The 27,687-nt window shown below is 32.0% G+C and overlaps 1 protein-coding gene across 3 annotated transcripts in view; it reads right to left on the bottom strand.

Moving 5' to 3' along the window:
• Positions 1 to 9,112, bottom strand: part of LOC136990238 (fasciculation and elongation protein zeta-2-like) — a 42,549-nt gene extending 33,437 nt beyond the window's left edge. The window contains exons 1-2 of one of the 3 annotated variants that reach the window (XR_010883014.1): positions 8,982 to 9,112; positions 7,446 to 7,788 (exon numbers count right to left, since the gene is read on the bottom strand). Coding sequence is in view for 2 of the 3 variants with exons in the window: in XM_067288628.1 (XP_067144729.1) it covers positions 7,446 to 7,759 (314 nt within the window). In the remaining variant the exon portion in view is untranslated. Of the gene's footprint in view, positions 1 to 7,445; positions 7,803 to 8,981 lie in introns of those variants that run through there. The other 2 variants (XM_067288628.1, XM_067288629.1) reach the window with 2 other exon arrangements.
• Positions 9,113 to 27,687: the final 18,575 nt, after the last annotated feature.

Raw genomic sequence — 27,687 nt, forward strand, 5'->3', positions numbered from 1 at the left:
CATCTCTCGTACTTGTCCGTTAAGGAGACACCTTACGACGACCGACAAGCAGTTGGCCAGCAGTAACACTTTCTTCAGATATGATAGAACTCAGTCAGTGAGACGGATCCAAACTCGAATTTTCCTCTTCCACATCGACCTTATACAGTCATTGATAGCCATCAGCCAACCAATCAGCAGCTATGCTAGTCATAGCTCTATTCCAGGTCTGCCACATTGCGTGATGTTTTTGCCAACGGTCTCTTCCTTGAGACACATGTGCCACCAATTCAAATTTAACCGATGTGTTCATCAACGATCTCTCCTTGGCAGCATTTGTTACCAGTTCAAATCGACCAATCATGTTCCTTACATGATATCACCATGACACTGGACTAATCCATTAACACCTGCACCTAATTTCAAGAGCAGGAAAAATGTCCTAGGTGGGTTCGAACAATAGTTTAGACTAGATATATTCGCGGAAGTGGTCGTTTATTACAGTTGTTGTATATTGTTTCAGACCAAAAATCAATGTCCATGGTCGTGTTACACAGGTGGTCATTTAATACAGTTAACTTATACGAAGACTCTATATATAAAGTATTCCGGGCCAGAAATTTTTGCCCATTTTGACAGGTGCCCATTGAATGCAGGTGGTCGCCTAAGCAGTTTTCACTGTATATGCTCCTGGTCTGCTTAATTTCCTCATGCATACTTTGATGAACCCATTGTAATTCACTATTCTGTAGTCTCACTAATATTACTATGAGTACTGTTATGGTATTTGTGGATTAAGTCTTCAACAATCTTTGCTGTGGAATATGGGTACCACTCAATCTTTACACAGTCAAGCTTGCACTGGCAATCTAATATGTTTAACAAAGAAGGTTTGCACCCATTGCTCAAAGTCCTAAAAGCTGTTAATATGTAGTAATAGGGGGTTGTATGATGTTTTAAGAATAAAGATAAAATTATAAGCAGGTTTCCTATATATTGCAATGTTGATTTGCTCATCATTGAAGGAGAGGAGATGTTAAAAAGTGGGCTTGCTTGTAGCTTTCCTGTTTCAGTCTTCGCTTGAACCCTAATTAGTTATTATTGATTTAAGAATCTTGTCAGGTAAAGTTTTTTAAAATCATATGATGATGTCATTTATATATTAGCTACTATATTTATGTATCTACTATAGACACAGTTGCTCAGAGTAGGCCACAAAGAAAAGACAATGACACTGTGATGGTTGAAGCTGATAAGTCTAATGACTTTGTAATTAATTATTACAGAAGTGCTTACAATGCAAAAGTACATTTCTTCTACAAAATGGAATAGAACACCAAGTGGCTTTCTAAACCACCTAGTGCTGAAGAAGCATATAACTGTGTAATAATATTCTTCAGCATTAGTCTGGTCTGATCACTTATTTTATAATTACATCTTCAATGAATTACTAATGAAAATAAAACAAAAGAAACGGGGGAAAAAATTAAATATTTGAGACAATACTTTCTAAAGTACAGTGCCTATCTATCATGTTTTCAAAGGCTACTCTGGAGGTAATGTTATATGCTACTATGAATTCTAGCAATTCTTTTAGAGTATTATGTTAGTGCAAGTTATATGCTACCATAGGTTACCCACAGGAAATTACAGTAAGAAATTAGATAGTTAAGCTATCATCTTTAGTTCCATAGAGCCCAAAAAAATCTTTCATTTAGATATTTGATAATTATTGTAGTTCTTTTGGCTCCACTAAAAATTTTCTACTAGTCACATTTTTCACTGGATGCTCATTCTCTGGTGTTTAAACACAAAACTATTTTATCTGGGTTGTTTGAATCATTCTTGTGTATTGTCAGCAGTAAAGATATAAACAGTATGAATAGCAATAAGAGAAGCAAAGCTTTCCATTGCATTCCAAATTGCAGTACCAAAGCCAAACAGGAGCCTGATATAAGTTTTCATCTATTCCCACATGGAAGAAAAAGATGATTATTTGGAAATCAGAATTCAAAGAACTCATAAGTAACAGACAGAGTGAATTCAACTGTTGAGAATTAGCAAAAAAAGTTTCCCAATTGTCCAGTTTTACATGAACAAGTTATGCTGACAATTTTGAAGGACTTTTTCTTAAAATATAAAATGCCAGTAATTTTGTGTGGGACAGTGCTGAATTTAGGCATTTTGAAGTCCTAAACCCATGGTTATCATATAGTCTAATAAGTTCTAGGTTTTCAGTGTTATTCTATATAATATCTATATCCTTATTCAATCCTCCTTCTGACAATGAATTGTTGTTAAGTTATCGCTATCAGTCATAATGTCTCCAGTATGTTCCTTAATTTGAATTCATTCAATTTTTTAAAATAATTAATATTACATTTAAAATTTTTTGATGATTCTTGAATATGAATATACAGCCTTCAAAAGCACTTTCAATTAAATAATAAAACTTGTTAAAATTTCAACTTCAATTATTTTGTAAAAATGTTTTATATTATTTTCGAAAACTTAAAATCATTAGAAAATTCTACAATTTAAAAAGCATTATATGTTTCAATATTTAATAAAAATATATTGCTGAATTGTTAAAGATTAATATTTGTTCTATTTAAAAACTATTATATCTAGGCTGCCAGGGAAAAAAGAGTACAAGTTAGAAAATGGTCAAAATAAGAAAAGTCCACAGCCGGAGTCCTGGAAGGAATTTCAATCTTTTGGTCTAAGTAGTTTAAGTCAGAATTTAATTTTATTTAATTTTCTGACTTGTACTCTTTTTCTCTGGCAGCCTAGATATATTCTTCCAATCTGTACTCTTTTCCTGATGATGATGATGATGAAATTATAATTCATCAAAAAGATATTTACAAATATATATTTCAATTTATGTGATTTTGTTTATATTTGAAGTACTTTGGAAAATGAAAACCAAGATAGTTCTTCAATTTTACTTGAGAATAATGAAAATTAAAATGTTATGTTACATTTTGTCTAAGTTTTCTGAATAAAGTTTAGGAAAAAATTCTAAATAAAAAAAATTACTTCATTAACAAAAATAATTTTGAATAATATACAATGAATTCAAAGATAAAAAAATATAATAATTAAACGAATAGGCCATCCAAATGCGTGCTGTCAATTATTCTTATACTGATTTTATATTTATCTAATTTTGAAAAAATATTAATAACTTTAAAAAAGTCATTGTCCCCTCAATAATAATTGGCAACGACACGAAATTTTTTAAAAGTAGATTTAATATGAAAAAAATTAATTAAAATTTGTGAGAACAAAAATTCATTGATTCCAACAATCAAACTGTAGAAAAAAATTTCAGTAAACTGATGAATGGATGGCACAAGTAATGAATAATGTTTTTATACAAATATTATGTCAATATAAAATTCATAAATTCTGACTTGTGTATTTTTTTCAATAGCTAACTTTCACCACTATTGCAACAAACATTAACATTTTGTTCATTTAAGAGCTTGAATTTATAAATATTTATGGCCATTTTAGTTGATACCAAACCAAGCTTTTTTTTGTTTTGTTTTGTTTTCTTTTTTTTGACATTTTAAAATTAATCCAAAATTATGAAATAAAAAAAAATTGAATTAGTTCAATTTTGCTAATTTGTTGTATTATTAGTGTGAGTTGTGTTATAAAAATTACTAATTAATTCTATTTTACTAATTTAATAAAATATCAAATAGCAACATATCGTTCAGCTGGTTCAATGAATAATGATAAATAGTTAAATGCACGTAATCCATCATTTTAATTTTTTAATGGGAAACTTTTATATCTTTAAGCCACATAACATGCATGAATGCTAAAATTTACTTTGAAATTTCATACAAAACGAGTAAATTCAACTATCATAAAAAATAATTCATCTGTAACAATATTTATTATATTTAATTACAATTATTATTCAGAGCAGTGTTAACAAATCAATTACAAACTGCATTTGTTTTTTTGAACACTTATAGACTGATCAGTAATTTTTAATAAACAGATTAAAATTAATTATTCTTGAAATAAAATTAAATATGTCACATGTCCATATACCGGGTCTTTCAACAAGAGGTGTCATTTTAAATTTTGCGCCATTTTTCAACTGTCAACATACATCTGTCATTGTGGTGACATTTGACAAGTAAAAACTAGGAAGTTTTCAAATATGGATTGATACACAGTCGCACAATGCATTGTAGTAGTGAAAATTAACTACAAAAACGGTGGAAATATTACGGAGATGGGTCATAAAGTTCATACTACTTTTGGTCCTCATCAAGTGCCTTCTTGCACAGTTATAGTGAATTTAATCAATAAATTTGAACGTCTCAGACAAGTTAGTGATGTGAAGACTCCAACTTGTGCTAGTCTGGCCAAATCACCTGGAAATATTGCCGCTGTAGCCGAGAGTGTGGCTGAAAACTGAGTTGACTGACTGAGTTGAAATCATGTTGATTGACTTTTTTGGCCTAAAATTGATGCTATAGATGCAGACAACATTTATTTTCAACAGGACAGCACCACCTGCCACACAGCTTGTGAAACAATGGCTCTATTGCATGAAAAATTTCCTGGACATGTGATTTCCGAAATGGAGACTTCAATTGGCTGCCAAAATCAAGCAATTTAACGTACTTAGACTTTTTTCTTTGGGGCTACGTTAAAGGTAAAGTCTACACCAATGCTCCAGCAATGATTCAAGCACTCAAAGACGATATTACAGCTGCTATTGGCGAAATACAGCCACTATTATGCGAAAACGCGATGAAAAATTTCATCAAAAGAATGACCATTTGTAAGCAGAACTGAGGAGGACATTTGGCAGATATTGTGTTCCATTACTAACCTCAGAGTTTGTACTTTGGATTAAAATAAAAATATCACCACTTTTCACAAAAATATTGCATTTTTCTGTTGATTTAAAATGACACCTCTTGTTGAAAGACCTTATATTAAATGGTCAGCCAATATTAATAGACAAACAATACCATGCACTACAGTATTTACTTATTAGTGAAGGAAAAAAGTTTTATTAGACTAAATGATTTTTTAATCTGAGTATTGGTTTCTTTGATTATCTAAGTATATAGGCTATACATTATGTATTATAGCTATTATTTGTTTATTAATAAGAAAAAAATTAAATTATTTAATAATAATATCAGCCAGTCAATTAAACAAATGAGTGAAATTATTCAATCTTACTATTTGCACATAAACAAACATCAGCTAACCCGTTAAAGCAATACACTAACCAAAGCCGAATTATTGGGCTAGAAACGGCTACAATAATAAATAATTATTTATTATTGTAGCCGTTTCTAGCCCGATAATTCGGCTTTGGTTAGTGTCTTACTATTTGCTAAAAAATTTAATGTCATCAAAACTTATCTCATTATTTGTATACCAAACAGAATTTTTAAAGATCATTTTACTTTTTAATACATATATAAATGACATGCTAAAATATATAAATAGCAAATAATTCGGTAATTTAGGATAATGCATTGTCATGAAAGATCGTTTAAAATATTTTGGCAGAATCTAAGCATATTATATAGATTTCATCCAAATAAAAAACACATCAAGTCTTAGATAAATATATGAACAATGTACTCACAATTGATTTTTGTACTTTAATCAAAAATGTTGCAAAGTCATATATTATTCTCTTTAAAAGTGAAATAAACTGTCAAGTTTGGACCTAGACTATTTTGATTTTAAATCAGAACGGTAATTGATACAATTGAATATATATGTTTATATTTTATAAGCCACATTGCCACTTATTATTTATTTACTTTCACTAAACAGAATTGTTGTTTTAATATTTGAATTTTCCAATAATTTTGTAATGTTTATTTGCTTTGTTTTTCCAGATACATTGCTGTGAAAACTTATTTAATATTTTTATTATTTTTGTTGGAATACACAGAATACAGTCAAACCTGTTTTTATGCGGTGGATAGGGACCGCATAAAAAAAATCGCACGAAACTTCACGAGTGGCTATAAAAAATAGTTTTCGCAACACAATTAAAAAAATATTTTTTTTTATGCGGTCAATAGGGACCGCATAAAAAAAGTCTCACATAGAAAATAACTCAAAACTGTACGAAATAGAATTTATTGACAACAGATGTCAGCACTTGACTGCATCGTCTCGTCTATCGTCTGTTTTACATATTTTTGTTCAGGTGGTGTTTTGTTGACTTAAAAAATAAATTATTTCATTTTTCGCATATTCATGCAATAATATTACTATAATAAGTTCATTTATGCTATAATAAGTTTATTTAGCTATAATAAGTCAACGTGAGACATGACAAATCGCACGAGACTAGTCGCCAACTATACCGCACAAATAAAAAATCGCATTAAAAAAATCGCACAAATAAAAAATCACACAAAAAAAACCGCATAAAAACAGGTTTGACTGTATATCCATACATGTAGACAAAAATATTTTATGAAATAGAATTAAAAATTCATTATGAAATATATTTTTAAAAAAAATTTAAAATTTATATGCAAAATGATGATATGTCATGCTGATTTTTCTATTTATTATATAATTCATCAAATTAATTCTATAAAACTATCATACCTAAAATATCTAAATATACCACAATTCATCCTTAAAAGTATATTTTAACATTGAAAATACCATTTTAACTAATAAAAATCTCAAATTTTTCATTTGTCGTAATAATAATACATTTTTCCTTTTTTGACCGAGAATACAAAATATAGTTTAATCAATTTATTTATATTGACAAGACGGGCATACGGTAAGGCATTAACCTACTGCCGTAAGTGATTTGCATTGGAATCCATATCAGAATTCTCATAAATCGTAAGAGTTTGGGTTGCGGCATCATTTTTCAACCTTCGTAGACGTTGGCCGACCCCACTGCAGATCCCAGCATCCAGAATAGACGAAAACCAAAAACCGGTCCAGCCATTAGACCTAGTAACGTGCCGGAGGCACACAGGTACGAAACGAACTTCATAACCTATATCATATCCACTATCAAAAGTACTACATTTTGACATAATTTATATAACACTAATTTATTCACAAACTAGATAAATAATTACTCATGTTTCAAGTAAAGTATATTGATAAATATAAAAATAACAAATTCATTTTATTGATGAAACAACTAAATTGAATATTTATAAAATACAACATTATGACTATTTCATTTAAATCTGAAAAAATAAATTGTTGTTTTCATATTGAATATTCTAAAAAGTAATTTAGAAAAGAATTACATTTAAGATTTCAGAGTAATTTAGTCGAATGGATTCATAAAGACAGAATTAAATAAACAGAATTTCAACAAGTAAACAAACACAGGGCTAAAGAAGCATTGATTTGAAATAAGATAATATTGTAGTTATTTATTTAAAGAATGGAATAATAGAAGTGAATATACTCACTGACAGTTATTCATAATTTCTTCTTGACTTCGTATCTGAACGGGAGCGAATTTCTCGACCTTCTCATCATAATTACAAAACGATTTGGTTATTTTTTCATCGAATGTATTAACCAAATCTTCTAACGAAGTGGAGAAAGTCTCTCCGAAATTATCGACTAATGCAGCGTTGTCATTCGTTTCCCTACTAAAATTTGCATCGTTGTTTGAATTCTCTACATCTTCCGTACAAGAACAATCACTAAATTCCGTCCATTCTTCGGTCTTCGCTAGTGGAGCCTCAACCTCCAAATCCGCCATTTTGTCTCCACGCATGACGTTTCAAACGTCACTTCGTACGTCACCTGATGATGGAAAAAACTCGTGACGACTGGTTTCGATTTCCTCCCCCGAATAAAATAATAACCAAAAAAGTTTTTCCTCAAATAAAACAATATAATCTATAATAGTTTTTTAAAAATATTTATTTCTACATCTCCACGCTAATTTTTAGTATAAAAATTAATTATTAAAAATTTAAATTAAAAAAGACCAATAAAAAAAAAATAAAACTTAAATATTAATTCTCTTTCTATTGATTAATTTAAAATTTAAATATTTATGTAGTTATGCAAGATAAGAATTAATTTTTCCAATAAATAAAAGAATAGTTTAAAAAACATTGTAATTTTCTATTTAAAGTTAATTATTTTTTTCAATTTGATTTTCTATATTTAATATCAAATAATAACTCTATTATATTATAAATTTGATAATTAATTAAAAGAAAATGTAGATTCATTAAATCTCATTTCAATTTATTTAACTTTTTTAAATTAAAATATATATATATATATATATATATAATAAATATTTCAAACTAGGTATGACACACTTTCATATCTTTTCATCTTTATTGTTCAATGTTATAATGATATAATCTATCATTTTTATAAGGAAAATGTCTTACTGTTTCATATTTTATTCACATAAAATTTCATATGTATATTTTATATTTTTACTGATAAAAATTACTACATAAATTCAAATAAATATTAAAAATAAATTCTTACACAACAAAAAATATTTTGATGTAATATTGATAATAAAATAATCACAATAACATAAAAAATTCGCTCTAATTTTGTTTCCTTGTCTATCATTTATCCAATGATAAAAATAAAAACAGTAAAAGTTTAATGTTAACATGTACTAAAGTCATTTATTTTGTAAAAATACAATGTTGACATAAATTATTTATTTATTATTTTTTTAAATCAGTATTTATATAACAACATTTAAAAAATTAAAAAAAAATCAATAATCATCTTAAATATTTAAAAAAAATAAATTATATATATATATATTGAAAATTATTCATTATTTCCTATGATATAATAAACAAATCTAGACTTAAATTATTAAAATCTGACTGCTTAAATTGCATCTTATAAATGCTATTATATAAAATTAATTTTTTGCTCTTTAAGTTTTCAAAACTAAATTTTACAATCGATAAATATAAAAATGGTTAGAGAGGAAAAAAAAAGAATCTCACCTCTTGGAACAATTGTATTCGAAAGGGACAAGTGACGTCAACGCATCCAAAACATTAGTCTGCAGGTCGCCTGCGGATCTACCTGATAGACTCTGTGGTGCCACTGATCACCAGGTAACGGTAGGAAAATATTTTCAGCTCTCTTCGCTACTGTTATTGATCGAGAGTTGGAGATCAAATAATGAAGACATTGATCGTTTCAAACGCATCTTAAAAAAGAAAAAAATCCCGACAGCTTTAGGAAATTAAGAAATATCAAGAAGACAAGTCGTTTCGTTACAGTTTAAAAAAAAAATCATTTTAAAATATTAAAAAAAAAAAAAATGTATTTAACATAATAAATTCTAAACTTCATTTACATAAAATATTGATTATTCTGAATTTTTATATAGGTAACATTAGAAAATTTTTGTATAAATATATAAAAATATGTATTTTAAATTGAAATATATATATATATTTTTATTAAAGTTGCTTAAAAAATTGCATAAATTAATAAAGGATTTGTTATTTTTTATTGATTTATAATAACGTTAATATGTAATATCTGTTAGTTTTTTTTTTAGAATGAAATATTTATATATATTTTTATTATACAAATTATGTACTTTTACGACAGTTTATCACGTCAAATTTCAGTATAATAATAAGTGTATTCCATAAATGAAAAATTTATGAAGAAAAACAAGCCGAAACTGCTTTTAAAATATAGTTTATAGATAATTATAGAAATTTTTGACTATATATTTATATTATTAATTTTAAGAGAATATTCCTAGAACTAAATTAATAAACATTTCCGGGATGGTTCCACTTGTTTAGATATTATTGAAAGTAATGAAAGACATAAAGCGACAAGTTCTCAAAATAGTCCTCTTGTTTAGTGTAGTGTTATATAAGAGGAAATTAAAGTAATTATCCCCTTAATCTCTTATTCAATTATCAATTAAGTAATATGAGAAATGTTTTCTCTATAGAATACTGTACTTATATTGCTTATAAAAATTAATAAAAAAACCAGCAGTTTTTTAAAATATTTTATCTAAAATTATATTACAGAGCAGATTTGCATTAATTTAAAATACCGGGAGGAAACTCAACTCTCGTCCTAATATGGTATTAATTATTCCACATCTGTTAGGTGCCACGTAACTGATGATATCATACTTAGAGGAAATTTGTAAGGCTTTAAACGATTAACCAAATTTTCATTTTCGTTCATGATAAATCACTTTAATTGTTTTATAAGAGGAGATACCGGGTTCCTTTCTTTTATATTTTAAAAATAATTTTTTAATTTTAATAAAAGTATAACGTGTTTTAATAAATATAAATTTGTATAATCCTAAAAATTTTTTTGATTATTTCATTTAATAATTTATCCTAAAGTAATTTTTTTGAAATTTATCTATCAGAAATTTATTCATAATTCCAAATTTCTGAAAATTGTTTAGAGCAGGGGTCCCCAGACTACAGCCAAGGTTGCTTGTAGACAATTAAAAAAAAATCGCAATTAAAAAAAAAATATTCTACTTACAATATCTGTAATGTATTTTATTTATGTTCAATGTATTTTCTTAATTTTTAATAAAGTTCTATAATTATTATTTTTTTAAATTTACATATACTTTATATCTATGTGTGTGTAGGTGTGTAAATCGCTTCAGCTCACTGCTATTGTCAGAATTAGTAATGTGGCCCTCTTCTTGAAAAATTTGGGGACTCCTTTTCTATAAATTCGTTACCCTTTTACTTGCATTTATTCTTTTTATATTTCTTTGGATACTTTTCAAATTATTTTGAATGATCTTTATAACCTAACCTTACTTATTGCATCAAGTTTAAAGCAGTTTATAAATAGAATATATGCTTCAAATAACTTATATCATTTTATTTTGAAGTAATGTTACAGTCCTTGTGTAATCATAATTCAAATCTTCCTTTTCATTTTTATCTATTGTTACCTATATCATCATTCTTTAGATGCATTGATATATAAAAATCAGTTTACTTTTAATTTCAAAATATTCTCCAAATTTTTATACAAAATATTTTATTTGTTAAATTTATTGCTTAATGTCTTGCTATTAATTAAATAAAATGATTAGCAAATAATAAATAGTGAACTCATTAAATATTTTGCAATTTATTTTACATCATCTGATGAGGATAAATAAAATTTTATAATTATTATTTTAAAATTGTTTTATGCAGTCAAAAATTTTAAGTTTACTAAATTTATTTAAATGAAGGTTCAGATATAGAAGATAAACATTGTGTAATTATTATTATAAACAACTCATTGTATGGTTAGAAAGAAAAACAAAATCAATGAAAACAGATGTAAAACATTCAAGATGACAAGCTTAAATTCACATTCAATGTCATGTTAAAAGATAAAAGTGGAAACTGGAAAAAGCTTTTGAGAAAATTAGAAAAAATCGATTCTAAATTTATCCACTTTAAATACGGTAATAATGATACTGTATTTTAAAAATTAAGTTTCGATATGTGTAGTTGGAATCTATTAAACTAAAATTCTAATTTATATGCTTATGTATTTGTTTTTTCTTTTTAATTATTACAAATACATGGTTCAAATGTATAAAATTATGTGATCGATTTTTACTATAAGTAACCTTTGTATTGGATGAAATTAAAATTTGTTTTATCTAAACTGTAAGAGTAATACATTCATTTTGTTTGATTTAATATAAACATTCTATTTTTGTAGCTGAATCATTAACCGAATGTGATGAACCGAACCTAATACAAGCATATTAGAAAAAAAAAATAGAATAAAACTACTCATCCTTTTTTAACTATTATTTTTTTAGTGAATAGAAACATTATTCTTTAGTTAAAAACATATATTTTATATTTTATTTTTTAAAAAATTTCATACAATAAATTCTCGTTTTACGACTGCATCCTTTACAATTCCCCGTTTTACGATTTATATAAATTTCTTAATATGACTATATAAAATGCTGTATTTTTTGTTAACCGTTTTTATGTGGTATTAGAGATAAAACTAGTTCAAAGTACTGTACATAAGTTCGATTTACGACTCTAAGTTTATGAAAAATCGGACGATTCGCTTAACGACAATTTTCCAAGAAATTATAAAACCTTAAAAGCTCTACTGTGTATACTGTGGATTTTAACAATGCTTTAAAAAATTCTTATGTTTTAATTCACATTGTGAAGTCGAAATGCATTTTAATATATTATTATTATTATTATTTTAATTCTCTAGGTACTGTACTTTACGAACGGCTGGCTTCCTATTTGAATTCGTTTTGTATCTATTTTTGATAATAGTCTGCTGCTGATTTTAATAGCAATGGCTTATAACTGAATATCTATTTAATTTTAAATGTTTCTTATATTTTTGTTCAAAAGTTCCCTAGATTTCCCTAGACAATGTCTATAGTGTAAAATATCGATTGCATAATTATAGAGAGGCTTTACAAATAGCATTAGAATAGTGGTTTAATTTTATTCGTATAGGGCAACGCGATACATGAGCGATTTGTCGAGGGGAAATGCCTCTCGGGAGTTCTTTTATGGGAAGCTTGCCTTTATTTAGGTTTGGAAGCGTGAAGAAACCTCGGAAAACTGCACGTAGCTAACCCGTTGGCGATGCGCGAACCCAAGACCAACACAGGATAAAAGCTAATAATAACAGTGGCCGAGTGGATTAGAATAGTGATACTAATACATTACCTATAGATTAATAACAGATAAAGAATCATCCATTATGTGCACAATTTTGATCTATTTTAGATCTCCTCCTCCCTCCCTGTTGTGTATTTTTGGCGGACTCCCTTGTCTTTCGTTTATGGATTCCCAGGCCCGTTCCTGGCGCGGTGGAGAAGATGCCCCACCACACCTGGGCGGCCGCGGACCATTTATTGCATGTGAAATTTTGACTAATACGAATAATAATCAAAACGTTTTTTTATGATTATTAATTAACCTTTTAGATAACAGAATATAAAAATAAAAGTAAGCACTGAATATACTAATTGATATTGATTCTGTCAATCTGTTGACATCATGCGTTAATGTTACAGAATTGCCAAACATTATGGACTTTCCGTAATTTCTACGGACATTACATGTAATTTATGGGACTTGCGGTAAACTCCCTAAAAACTACGAATGATCTTTTATATTCTCAAATAAACGTTCTAGTGCAACAACACGTGCAGATATTAGCGCTTTGTCCGCATAGAATCGCCAATATGCCGATTTTTCGGGGGGTCCGTCCGGATATGTCGGGTCCCGTCTCTCACCACCCGGTCGCCCCATTGTGGGCCTGGCTGAACCCATAATGCGCTTGCTAAAAGAAGCCCTCTTAGTGCCCACAGGGCGGAAAGAGTTAAAAACACCATGCCATAGACATAGCGGAAGAATTTTATTTCGTTATTATTGATAGTGTAGATTGATTAAAAACACTAATTATACAGTTAATCTCTCGGCGAAATTGAAAAATGGTATAAAATTCAATAGGAAGGATAATTGATGGAAATAATACGAGTATATAATAATAACTTTATAAAATAAATTATTTGTTCAGTTTTTACATATACGCAAGAATGCAGAATATTTCCAAGCAGCGCCGGATTAAGCCTCTAGCGGGCCCTAGACAAAATTTAAATTGGAGCCCTATTTAAATAAGTTGCTTCTAAACAAATCTTATATAATGTGACATTAGCGTAGCTAGCATGGGTGACACCCAGTGCAGATATCGTGGTGTCACTCCAAGTCACACCGTAGTGTCACCCTTTTTAACTGTTTTATAAAACACTATTGAATTGTAATAACTTCGCATTCGAGCAACTTGAACGCTACATCGAATATGCGATGTTGCGAAGTATAAGTTTAAATTTAGAAAATGAATCATAACCATACATCAGTATTACTATGAGAGGTGGCCCTAGGGATATTTCTAGATGGTGCGAGAGATCTCGTGGGAGAGATTACTTCTGACGCACGGATGGCTGTTGACCTTTTTTTTTTTTTTTTTTTTTTTAGGCAATGGCTAATGAAGCCGGGCCCCTCCGAATTACGGGCCCTAGACATTTGCCTACTTTGCCTATTCGATAATCCGGCCCTGTTTCCAAGACTCATGATTTCCCAAAATTAACATAAATTTTTAAATTAAAAGAACGCCTTAATTTAAGCAAGTGTCATCATCATAGGATAGCATATACAATTGTAAATTTGGTCTACTGCAATCAAATTGTACCGAGAATGGTTCATTTAAACTGCGCGCGTGTAAGAGGGCGCTGTCGTCATTTTTTATTCATTGTTTGGTGCGACTGTCAGCGACATCTTGCAGTAATCCGTATGCATCAACTATTTTTGTTTGCAAATAAACGCTTTTGTGTGTAAAGAATTTTTGCGCCGAAAATTTGAGCAAAGAGCAAAGAATGTGCATTAAATTTTGTTTTCGCAATGGAATTACTCGTACAAAAACGTTGAAAACGTTGCAAAAAGTCTTTGGTGAGGATAGTCTATCTAAAACGCGTTTTCGATAGATTTTTCAATTCAAATTGATTAAGAACTTGATGTTTTTCTTATGTAATATAAAGGTTTTTCATTATATTTATAAACATTTTATTTGTATTCTATTCGGTCCGGTCTAGCATATACAAAGGTCTTAAATCGGACAGTGTGTACAGTGGCGTAGCTAGGATTCTCCGGGCCCGGTGCGGAACCAGATCTGTGGGCCCCCGAAAAAATTTTTCGGGTCTTTTTTTCGTGATTTTGGGGCCCCCATGGGCCTATCGTTTTCCAGGGGCCCGGTGCGGACCGCACCTACCGCATCCCCTTAGCTACGCCACTGGGTGTGTATACTTCTCTCTGGTAGTAATTTGATGCACAAGATGGAAACTCGAAATATTTACAAAACATCGCTACGATTGTTTATAAGACTTTAGATCATCTACAAAAAATTCCTTTACGAGAATGATCGATTTTGACGTAATTAAAATATTATTATTATTGTCAACTCGTCTCGATTATACATATAGATACACACAAGCGTCCATTTTCTTTTATGTGTAGCGGACGTAAAAGCTACTTTATCTTTGCTGCAGCGACCCCTTGCAGCAAACGTTTAGAAATGGTTCGCTACATTATAGCGCTTCATTTAGAAACGCTTTGTTGAGTAGCGATCGACTAGTACTGCATAAAAAAAACTCGATCTAACCATTCTGTCTAAAATACGCTATTTTAAGTGTTTGATAAATCTATGATGTGCAATAAAACTGAAATAAGCTAATTATTCTAGATTTCACACCTTTATATTTTCCCTTCATATTGCTACCGTTATTGTATGTATGCCCTGTACAATTCATAATATCTAAATCAAGCTCACCCATTCTTTTTAAAGCGTATTTGTTAGTCCTTCACCCTTGACAAACACACCCAATCAGCTAATATATCTAAATCAAGCTCACCCATTCTTTTTAAAGCGTATTTGTTAGTCCTTCACCCTTGACAAACACACCCAATCATCTAATCTTACACTTCTATTCTTTCATGGGATCCTCCAAACCACAGATTTTTTTTTTTTTGGTAACTCTTTCCACCCTGTGGGCACTAAGAGGGCCTCTTATAGCAAGCCCATTATGGGTTCGGCCAGACCCACAATGGGGCGGCCGGGTGGTGAGGGACGGGGACCCACATATCCGGACGGACTACCCCCGAAAAATTCCTGGGGATTTTTTCGACCCGTCCGGATTCGATCCCGGGTCCCCCAGGGCGGCAGGCTGCTAACCTTGACCGCTCGGCCATCCGGCCGCCCAAACCACAGCTTATTACTTGATTTAAAAAAAATCAAGCAACGAGTTGCGTTACTCGTTGCTTTTCCCGGCTTTTATGAGATTTTATTTTAAAAATAACATTTGCATTATTAATCATAATCTATATATATAAATGTGGATGTTGGTTTGTTTGTTTGTTCACTACACACTCCTAGGCCGTTCGACCAATTGCTACGAAACTCGGCAGTTAAATCCAAATACTTCTAACTTGGTTAATTTCGTTCATCCCATCCCAAAATATCGATTGAATTCCTATAAAACAATTAATTTACATCTACATTTGATTTGCTGAGTTACTCGTAGCGCCATCTACTGGCATAAAAGTTAACAAAATAATAAACTAAATATAATTCTTACCAAAATGAATATAATTTTTAAAAATTATATATATATATAATTTTTTTCGTAAGAATTATAAAACCACCGAACATCAGTAGTTAGTCGTGGGTTCGGGCCAAACACGTGGAATTTCCCGGGTTAGTGACACCTAAATAGAGTCTAGCTTCCCATAAAAATTTTTCCAGGATTCATCCCCTTCGGCAGATTGCTCACGTAACCAAATAAACCAAACTAATTCTAACCAGCGATTATTTATCGTGACGTCACAATATCGGGCGGCATTTTTTTCGTCACAAACTTCTCAATTCTTTTAGCGGTGTCTTGCCCCTGCACATCATACTTTCCCTCTTAGCAATAGAATCGTGCTAGTCAGTCATCTATCTAACTCCGTTGGGGGGACTTTTGGATTGAAGTAACGTGATTTCCGATCCAAACCGGAAGTTCATATATAGTCAATCTAAACTTCCTGCCCTAAACTTTCTATATTTGGTCTCGACTTTTATCCTGCTAACTCCATTCTCGAGATTAAGGAAGAACAGACAATCGGAGGGTGGACAGTGGAAATTTATAAGTCTACAGTTTTTCCAAATTGCAGCCCAATAATTTTTCTATAAACACAATATTTACGAGAACATACTTTCCATGTAGTTGATACAATCTGTTGCCAAAATATAAACACTATTATCGCATAAAGACAATTATTCTCGCATTTTTACAAGATATTTTTACTTAAACAAGTTTTATATGATGTGGTTTGGACGTTAAAGTTAGCAACTTCGATTACGTGCGGGGCTATCACAACTTGTCTGTAGTGATATCGGACCTCCTCGTCCTCCCTCCGTTGCTGTTTTGTCGGAACGGGTGCAATTTATTTGTACGCGGTAATAATGGGTTGTGAAAAGGAATAATAAATATAGACAAAGAGTCATAAAACCGAAGGGAGAAAAAGGCGGGAGAGGGACAGTGAGAGGAGTTCGGGACACGGGAGAGAGAGGAAGGGCGAAGTGGTGGTCCCTGAGAGTGAAATGAAAATTTTTTTGTGTTGAAGTATTTGACTGTTTTAGTTTTGTGTGACGAACCGACGGGGCGGAATCCGCTGATTAAGATCGGGTTCCCTACACTGTCTAACAAGGATCACTTTTTAAATAAGAAAATTACAAAATATAAGATTACCTGCGAGCATAAAATGTGTTTCAAGTGATTTTTCGGGGTGCCGAATTTAAATATTTGGTTTGTTTTTCGCAAAAGTTAATTGGTTGGCAAATTACCATTTGATGTTTGGCTGTGAATGGTACAGTTTCTTAGAGTTGTTATTAGAAAAAAATATGATATTGTAAAAAATTGAAGATATGTTTTCAATTGGTGTCTACTTGACCAATGAAATTGTGCCATTTCCTATCGCGATAAACGTGGCAATGGTAGGCCTAAATAACCAAACTCTTTATATGGTTTTCGTTTTATTGTTCGTTATAGTATAGTATTTGATTGATATAGTTACAAAGGTCATCTTACGCGGGTTTATCATACCATCTCGTACGTAAGGGTTTATCACACCGTGTACTCAACCTAACACATTTTAAGAATTTTTTATTCTTCTACTGTACGAGGCGACTGTCTTTTTATTTTTAAAATGTGTTAGATTGGGTGCATGGTGTGATAAACCCTTACGTAAGATAACCTTTGTAGTTTTATAAATCAAATACTATAATGTAATATAAGTGAAGGATAATAATCTATTAGATTATTTCGTACTTCTAATCTTAACCTTTGGTGTTGTTATTTTATACCCGAGCAACGTTGTAGACGGCAGCCTACCGCCGGAGGACTCGGGATCCAATCCGGACGGGTCGAAAAATCCCCAGGAATTCTTCGGGGTTACGTCCGTTCGAATATGTCGGGCCCCGGTCCCTCACCACCCGGCCGTCCATTGTGGGCCTGACCGAACCCATAATATGCTTGCTAAGAGGCTTCCTTAGTGCCCACAGGGCGGAAAGAGTTAAAAGAAAGTATTTAATTCTCTCTCCACTTTCACGAGACGTTCGGCTAATTGGGTCATTCGTTTGTGATCTCAGAGAAAACTCCGATAAAGTGGCCAGCTATCTTTCGAAAGCTTCCAGCAACATAAAACTTTAAGGTTGTCAACAACCGTAGTTCGGCAGTTAATGACGATCCTTTTCCATTTCCATGTTTAATTTCAATTTAAAATACTAACAAATTCAGATTTAGAAAATTTATTCGAAATTCGTTTTCGAAATAGATTTTATAAGGAGTTTTTCGATCTTGTTTTACTCTCTCCCTTCGTAATTGTCCAGATGAATAATTTTAAATATTTTATTATTATTGTTATACTATTTTTGACAAGACTATGTTTTGTTTATAAAATCGCGATGCCGTTACAGCTGGACACCTTAGAGGTATGAAGGAGTACATGTCAGGAGTTGCAATTTGGCACAGAGTATTTAGTGCCCAAATCATGCGCGCATAAAAAAAAAAAAAAAAAAAAAAAACAGACTTGTAGGTAGTCAGGGGACCGAGAACGGAGTCAAAATAAAATACAAAATGGCGACATCTTTCTACAAACATATACTAGTGCGAGATTTGCGCATGCGTTGCTCGTTGGGAAGTTGAAAATACGAACGTTGCAACATCGAAATTTGACAAACGAATCTTTGAAAAAACCCATTTACTTGTCTTGTGTTATTCCCGACATCTGACCTTGACCGGTTGACCTCAAATATCTCGTTTTTGAAACTAAATGGCGCTAGTCGTTATAATCTATATACATAATCGAGACGAGTTGATAATAATAATAATGATGATAATAATAATAATAATAACTAGTGCAGAGCCCAAACGGTAAAAGCCCAAACGGTTGAAAGTTGAAATTTGATACACAGTTAGGGTACGTCACGAGGACGCACACTAAAAAGGGATTTTTCGAAATTCCTCCACACGGGGGAGAAGGACAGGATTAAGTCTTAACACTTCCATCAACAATGGAAGTGTTAAGTAACAATGGAAGCGTGAAGTAACAATGGAAGTGTCAACAATGGAAGTGTTACGTAACAATGAAATTGTTAAGAGAAAGCGACGTGCAAGACGCATATGCAGTTTTTTCGTTTTTGCGGGAAATTGAACATATTTTTAGACCTATCTAACAATTCTCTAATTAGTCTAGAAACAGGGGGACCCAATTCTTGCATTCTGTGAAAACGGGTAAGGTTAACTATAACGTAATAATCTTAATCTTCGCTACCGTTACTTTCGCCCGAGCAACGCCGGGCCTACCTGCTAGTTTTATAATAAAACTAACTTCCGAAATATATATATTTTTAAATTTTTACATTTATTAATATATTTATTTTGTTTGTGCAAAATAAAAAAAAAAATAATAATAATTTTGGACGATACAATTGCCATGATTTTTTTTTTTCAAATTATCATTAGGCATGGAGAAAAATTTAACCCGGGCGACACGCAACAGAAAGAAATTTCGACATCAGATAGGTTCACTTTCACCGAAAATGCCTTGTGGACGACCTCGTGGTCGTGGTCGAGGCCGTCGTATTTTGAACGATCGCGCTCAAAACCAGCGATACAAAAGATTGGAGAATGAGAACGAGATCCGCCGTGAGCGTCGAAGTGATCCCGCTTACAGTAGCCGTGACAACGCGACCCGTCGTAACCACGGCGGCATCGAAGCCCGCCATAATCTATGCCAAGACCCCGAGTACCGGTGTCGGCTTTTCCTCAACGGCTAGTGCTCATTTTTCGCTTTCGTTAGAAAACGGTGCGCAGTCGAGCCCTGAGTCTCCGAGACATAGTCTTGTACCAAAAATGGCTTTGGCGTTTTACTATGTTTATTTAAACAAGTTTTATATGAAGACTTTCGGACGTTAAGTATAGGCCGCGTTTCTTTATGCAGCGCTCGAGAAGCGCTTTACAGCGAACACTGCAAAACCCGTTTCTAAATGCAGCGCTGCAATGTAGCGAACCGTTTCTAAACGTTTGCTGCAAGAGGTCGCTGCAGCAAAGATAAAGCAGCTTTTACGTCCGCTACACGCGTAAAGCAAAATGGACGCTTGTGTGTATAATACGATATTATGCTGCGAAAATAAAAGGGTCGAAGTGACTGTTAATAAAAATATTATGGAAACATTAGGAAGGATTAAATTTTATAAAATGGTTCTGAAAGTTGTCTAAAGAATAAGAAAATACCACATTTTAAATATAGTTATATATCTCCTATCTCTTTACTCTGTTTACATTTTCGGAAAGAGAAATGCTCAATTCTTTATATCTCTTTATTTAAATATTGTAGTTCTTTAACTAAAGCGCTACTTTCTGCTGTAACTGTGGAATTAAAGGATAGATTACGGCATCCATGTTTAGCTCGAGCGGAAAGTGTTTCTAAACTACGATGCAGCGACGTGTAGCGATAGCTGCTCGTGACGTCATTTTCGCTACGCTCTCGCTGCATAAAGAAACGCGGCCATAGCAACTGCGATTTTATGGAGTCATCACAACCTATCGAACACGGATCACTTTTCAAACATTAATAATAGACCAGTATTAATTAGTAGTCGTTGACAGTCCTCTTTCTCAAGAGGAGGTCAACGACTATTTTTTGGTCGAATTAATTCAATCTCCTTCCACAACAATCCCCTCTTTCTATCGGACCAGGGTATGCGGCATTCGAATGGAAAAATTACATAACACATGGTTACCTGCAAGCATAAAATATGTTTTAAGTGGTTTTCGAATTTTCTAAGTTTAAATATTTGGTCCATTTTTCGAGAAATTTGATTAGTTGACAGATGATCATTTGATATTCGGCTGTGAACGGTACAGTTTCTTACAGTTAACATTAAAGAAAAATATGATATCGTACTTGCAATTGGTGTGTACTTGACCAATGAAATTGTGTCATTTCGTACGGTCCCAGTATCGCAATAAAAGCGACAATGGTAGGTTGAAATAACCAGACTCTTTGTATGGTTTCTGGTTTTTAATGTGTTACATTATTATATTCAGAAGCGGATCTACATAGGGACTAATAGGGCTTAGCTCTATTAGTTTCTATGTAGCTCTGGCCCCGAGTGTCAAGGGTCCACAAAAATTGAAGTCATACCGCTCTGGGGGACCCGGGATCGAATCCGAACGGGTCGAATAATCCCCAGGAATTTTTCGGGGGGTGGTCCGTTCGGATATGTCGGGCCCCGTCCCTCACCACCCGGTCGCCCCATTGTGGGCCTGGCCGAACCCATAATGGGCCTACTAAAAAGAGGCCCTCTTAGTGCCCACAGGGCGGAAAGAGTTAAAAAAAAAAAAAAAAAAAAAAAAAGGGCTTAGCTCTATTAGTTTCTATGTAGCTCTGGCCCCGAGTGTCAAGGGTCCACAAAAATTGAATTATTGTCATAAATTTTTAATACTTTTTCATTAACAATGAGCACTTATCGTATAGTAAAAAATAGTTAATATTAGTTATATAACAAGTAAAACGGCGAAGCCATTTTTGAGACGAGAATATGTCTTGGAGAGCGCGAGCAACGTATGCGCAAATCTCGCACTCGCGCCTGTTCATACAAAGTGTCAGCATTTTGTATTTTATTTTGACCCGGTTCTCAGTCCCCTTACTACCTACAAGTCTTTTTTTTTTTTTTTTTTTATGTGCGCATGATTTGGGCACCAAATACTCTGTGCCAAATTGCAACTCCTGACATGTACTGTACTCTGTCATACCTCTAAAGTGTGCAGCTGTTAACAGCAGCGCGATTTTAGAGACGAGACATAGTCTCGTCAATATTAATGATAATTTGTAGTATTATTTGTATTAACAAAAATGGTCCCATTAGACTTCAATAAGCCCTAGGCCGCGAAAAACCTAGATTCGCTTCTGATAGTTTTTGATTTATATAACTACAAAAGTTATCTTACATAAGAGTTTATCACACTGAGTGACCAACCTAACACATTTTAAAAATTCTTTAAATCGTGTACAGTAGAGGAATAAAGAATTTTTAAAATGTGTTAGATTAATTACTCTGTGATAAATCCTTATGTAAGATAATCTTTGTAGGTATATAAACTAGTGATGTAACGAATAGTCGGTTACTACCCAGTATTCGGCCTATTCGGCCTATTTTTCGCTATTCGGCCGAATACCGAATATTTAAATCACTATTCGGCCGAATACCGAATACCTAAAAACAGGAGTAAGAAATAACAAAAACACAGTAAATTAATCATTTTGGAAACTTTTATTAATGTTAAACATTAAATTATAATTATTAAAGTTAATAAGAAATAGCGTCTAACTCTAGTAAATTATTTCGTAATTAAATAATAATATAGCCTTTATCTAGCCCGATATCTTATGGCATTGATGGCATGTAGGTTAGAATGTATCGGGCATCAGTGTTATTGTTTAGTTAATTATGTTATATTCGTATTCTTGTATATTTTAATATTTTTTACGATATTTTCAAATGATTTACGAAACGTTTTATTGAAACTTATCGTATTTAATGAAATAATTATTTATTTCTAGAAGATGAGTAACTACTATATAATTTATTTTATATATAAAGCAAAGAATGAGCATTTCTTATTATATGCAAAAGATAACATTTGAAATCATGTTAATTTTAAAAATATTGACAAAAACAATAGCAACAAAATATCACAAAACTTCACAAATAGAAACCCCCCAATAATATACTTGAACTGTTTCACAACTGGGGAGAAACTACACCATATGTCCCCACTAAAGTATATCCTTAGGGTACTACTCAGTCTACAAATACGTAGTAAAAACAAAATTTTAAAGAGTTAAAAAGATTGATTGCAAATAAAATAACTTATAAGTTATAACTTACATCTAAATACCAACAACTGCCTAATCATATCGGGCTATTTACGGCTATTACATAAATTATAAACCAATTTGGCACTAGAGGTAGACATTAGGCTCCATCTCATATTAACTTTAATAATTATAATTTAATTAATACATTTAAATAATTTAGACCTACTGGAAGAAAAAATCGTAGTGACAGCGGACCAATAGAGAGCAGGGTGCGCGATCCTTGCATAATGAGGTTTGCGCGCTAATTTTTATATGTGCGTTAATCAAGCCGAATAGTTTGGCCGAATATTCGGCTATTCGGCCACGCTCCTTGCCGAATATTCGGTATTCGGTTACGCTCCTGGCCGAATATTCGGTATTCGGCTGAGGCCGAATATACTATTCGTTACATCACTAATATAAACCAAATAATATAATATAATATAATAAAAGGGTTAGAAGAACGAAATAATGTAATATTCTTAATCTTTGTTGTTATTTTTGCCCGGGCGACGTCGGGCTCATCTGCTAGTAAATAGCGAAAATTGTATGTGGCGTCGTCTGTTATGAGATTTTGTTTTAAAATCCTAGCTATTTTATAATAATTAAAAATATATAAGACCCAATTTTGAGGGTAGAGATGAATTTTGTAAAAAATTGTAAATGCTAACAACAGGTAAAATCTTCATTAAGTCTGAGGCCGCGACTCCACTAGCCGTAAAACAGCCGTAAAACCCCTCGCTGTAAAAGCTTTTAATCACGTAACCTATTTGCGTTTGCGCTCGGATTGCGGTGGAGGTCCGGCTAGCGAAGCTTTTTACGGCGACAGTACTATTACGGTGTATACGTGATATATCAATATAAAGACAATAATTATATTCTACGAGTTTTCTCTATACTATAATTACAAATATAGTAAAAGTAATATCTTTACTTTCATATATTGACTTTTATTATTATATTATTAAGATAATATACAGCATTTATAAGCTTAGCTTTTTTATTATATACTCCTCTAAATTGAAGGATTTTCCTTTGGCCGTTCATATCGCGTGTTTTAGGCATCCATTATTACAATCGGGATACCTCTTGTCGTAGATACATGAATACTTTCGGATGTTTTCGATAAATCTTTCCAGATCTTCTAGAGTAGCCACGAGAGAACGTACACAAAAGCTCGTTTTCCGCCATTTTCGCACCGTGTCACGATGACCTAGATTTAACTGACTTCTGATTGGTGGATGGTACCAGTTTACGATCGTATTCACTTCGAAAGTTGAACACTGCTCAACTCGCTTTTACGTTGGTTTTACGACCTGCTTAGGCGTAAAATATCATGGTCACGTGATTAAAAGCTTTTACGGCCCTTTTACGGCTAGTGGAGTCGCGGCCTTACCCCTCGCGAGATATGACAAGTGACTACTCTCTATCTCTCCATCTCCTTCAACTTTCACAGCCAAAATTTAATAGCATCAATGCTCTTTGTATGCAAGCTGCCATGCCAAATTTTGTTTCTTTATCTTCACCCCGTCTTGAGATATTAAGCGAAATAGACGCCAACACATACACCCACGGAATATTTTTTGCCGTTTTTTGACTTTTTTGGGTTCAGGGAATCTCAAAACATGGAGATTTGCAAAAACTCGGAAGATCAAGTTTGACACGATTCCAATATTTTCCCTTGTTATGTATACATAACAGCCGGGAAAGTAATAGAATGGCATCTATAATTCTTTGGAATAGTAATTTTAGATGTCCCGTTTCTTTGTTTATATTAATTTCATTTGTTCCGTCAACAGTCGAACATATTTTGTAGCCACGAAAACAAATCTACATGTGACTTTTTGAGATTTTGCTTTTCTTCGTTTTTCTCTTCTGCTAGTGTCCTTTATTTGACACCCAGAGGGATACTTTCTTGGCATGGACATTATAGACTCTAATAACATTAAATATTTTTATTCCATGAATTAACAAAAAGTTAAATATGTATTGAATATTTACCTTTACAATATTACAAAATTTAGCAACACTCAATGAATGTGTTTATTTTGTTCGTTTGTTTACTTCAATACTTCAGTTTCACCCTTATCTATCAACTGAGTTGAAATTAACGTAGTTGAGAATCCCCAAAATTTCCCGATTCGAATTACGAAAACTAGAGAGCCTATAATGAGAGGGTGGCCATACGAATAGTTTCCGCCATGTCCTATCCAAACTGCTCATTTAGTCGCAGCTACATACTATACTTAGTTGGGAAAATGGAAATAATCTAGAACACTTATTTAAATGGAAATTCGGGAAGAAGAAAATAAATATCGTTTTCGAGTTTTAGAATTAATTGTTACTATTATTATTTGTTTAATTTATTATTAATTGTTTTATTTAACATACTATTTAATAATTTTTGGAATTTGTTTATGACGAACATAACCACGCGATGAGTGACAAGCCAATTGTTTTATTTTTAATATTGTGAATGTTAATAATGTTAAAAGTTAAAGTTGTTTTATGTTATACTCTAAAAAGGAGATTAAATAAACGTGACAAAATGATACGAAACGTTTCTCCTAATCACCGGGTAAACTAATTATAGAAGTTATTATATAAGAACTAAAAAGATTAGTTTTTATTCAATTCGTTACTTTTATATAATTTTGTGTAGAAAAATATAAAGATTTAAACAAATAAAAATTTTATTTTATTTTGTAAACTTCAAAAACACATAAAATATCTACAGTACAGTATATAGTTATGTCATTTCAGCAATTATTAAAAAAGTAAATTATATTTTTAAAAAAATGGTAATTAACATTATTTCATATTTTTAGATAATACGCACATGCATAGATGATTGTTAGTACAGTGAAACCTCGGTACACGTCTGCTTTAGAATACGTCCTGTTTGGACGAAACAAATTTTGCTCGGTATACGACTTAATTCAATTATACGCGCCATCTATGAACAAGTAGCACTATCGGTGTACTAGATCAGACTAGACGTTCGCGGTCCCACGGTTTATAACTTTGTTAAATTTCTTCTGATTTTAGTTTGTAAGTAAAATTTTATTATTTTTATTAATCGTGAATTGCAAAAAGGCAAATGAAAAGCAACAGAAAACTAAAAAAATGACTAGAATCACAATGGAACTGAAAAAAGAGATTGTTGAGAAATATGAAGGTGGCATGGGTGTTCGAGATTTAGCTGTTGCATACCGTATTCCGAGAACGACGATATCGACAATCGTGAAAAATAAAGACATTATTAAATCTGCTAACGTTGCGAAATCAATTTCTAAACAGATTATTAGTATTAAGGAGAGTTTGATTTGATTTGATTTTGATTTAATGATTTAAATAATATAATACAATATACTGTAATAACTTTAAAAATCCGTAATAAAACTTATTTTTTATTAATGTGCTCAAACAGTGTTTAAATTATTTCACAACCCCATTAATATATCATATCAAGAGGGTTTTTTTTACATGAGAACGGATTAATCATTTTTACATTACTTCTTATGAGAAAGGTTGGTTTGGTATACGTCCTACTCGGTATAAGTCCAAACATCAGGAACGGATTAAGGTCGTATACCGAGGTTCCACTGTACTTTACTTACTTCACATAAATAGCTGCTGTCGGTTGCTTTCCGGTTTTCCTTATTTTCCAAAGTTTTTCCGCTAACACGTTGTTTGGAAGAATAATGGCGGCATAAAGTCGCGTGATCACAAACTACCAATAGAAAAGCGTTGCTTATAATGCCACTCTCACATTACAGGCTCTCTAACGAAAACTAAGCGTTTGCACCATTTAGTGGAATTCTTATAAATTACTTTTTAAAGTGGCGAAGTGGAGGGGATACAGTAATAATCATGTTATTTTAAATACAGTAGAGCGTCGTTAATTGGAACGTCGGTAATTGAAATGGCCGGAAATTGGAACGATTTTCAGTCGGACTGTGTCGTGCTGAATCGAACGTTTTTGATACTAGATTTACTTCTAAAGTATAATTTTCATGTTTTTTTATATTCCTCAATATATTTATTTTGTTTGTACAAAATGCAGAAATAATTTTTAACGATACGATAGCCTCGATTATTATTATAAAAATTTTCGTTAGGCTTAAAATCGACGAAAATTCAACACGAAGCGACACGCAACGGAGAAAAATTCAACAGGAAGCGATACGCAACGGAGAAAAATTTGAACATCGGACAGGTTAATATATTTTTTCGTACAAAGTCGGAAATTGGAACAAATGACTAATTGGAACAACCCCAGTCCCCAATTGACGCCAATTTTCGACGCTCTACTGTACCGTATAATAATCAAATTTAAAAATAAGCTAAAATATACATTTTTTCAAATTCAATACTAATTAAATGCGTGTAGTTCACGATCCTTTCGGGGCCTCCTCAATCGTGTGGCCCGGGTGCATTGTACCCACCGCACCCCCCAGATGGCCGGTCCTGGCTGCCTATAGAAATCACACGACTTATCAAAAAACCAACTTTTAACATAAATTACTGCCGTTACATATTATAAGAGATTTTTGATGTTAAATTTCGTAGTATAGCTATAATTTTCATTTTTGACGATTTTTTACAATGCCACAAAAATTAGCCTATCTTACTTGTTAGCCAAAAAATTAGTTATTGCAAAAATAAAAAAGCGTATTTG

Source organism: Centruroides vittatus, unplaced genomic scaffold (genome assembly GCF_030686945.1).
Source record: "Centruroides vittatus isolate TY-2023 unplaced genomic scaffold, ASM3068694v2 scaffold_861, whole genome shotgun sequence".
Taxonomy (NCBI): domain Eukaryota; kingdom Metazoa; phylum Arthropoda; class Arachnida; order Scorpiones; family Buthidae; genus Centruroides; species Centruroides vittatus.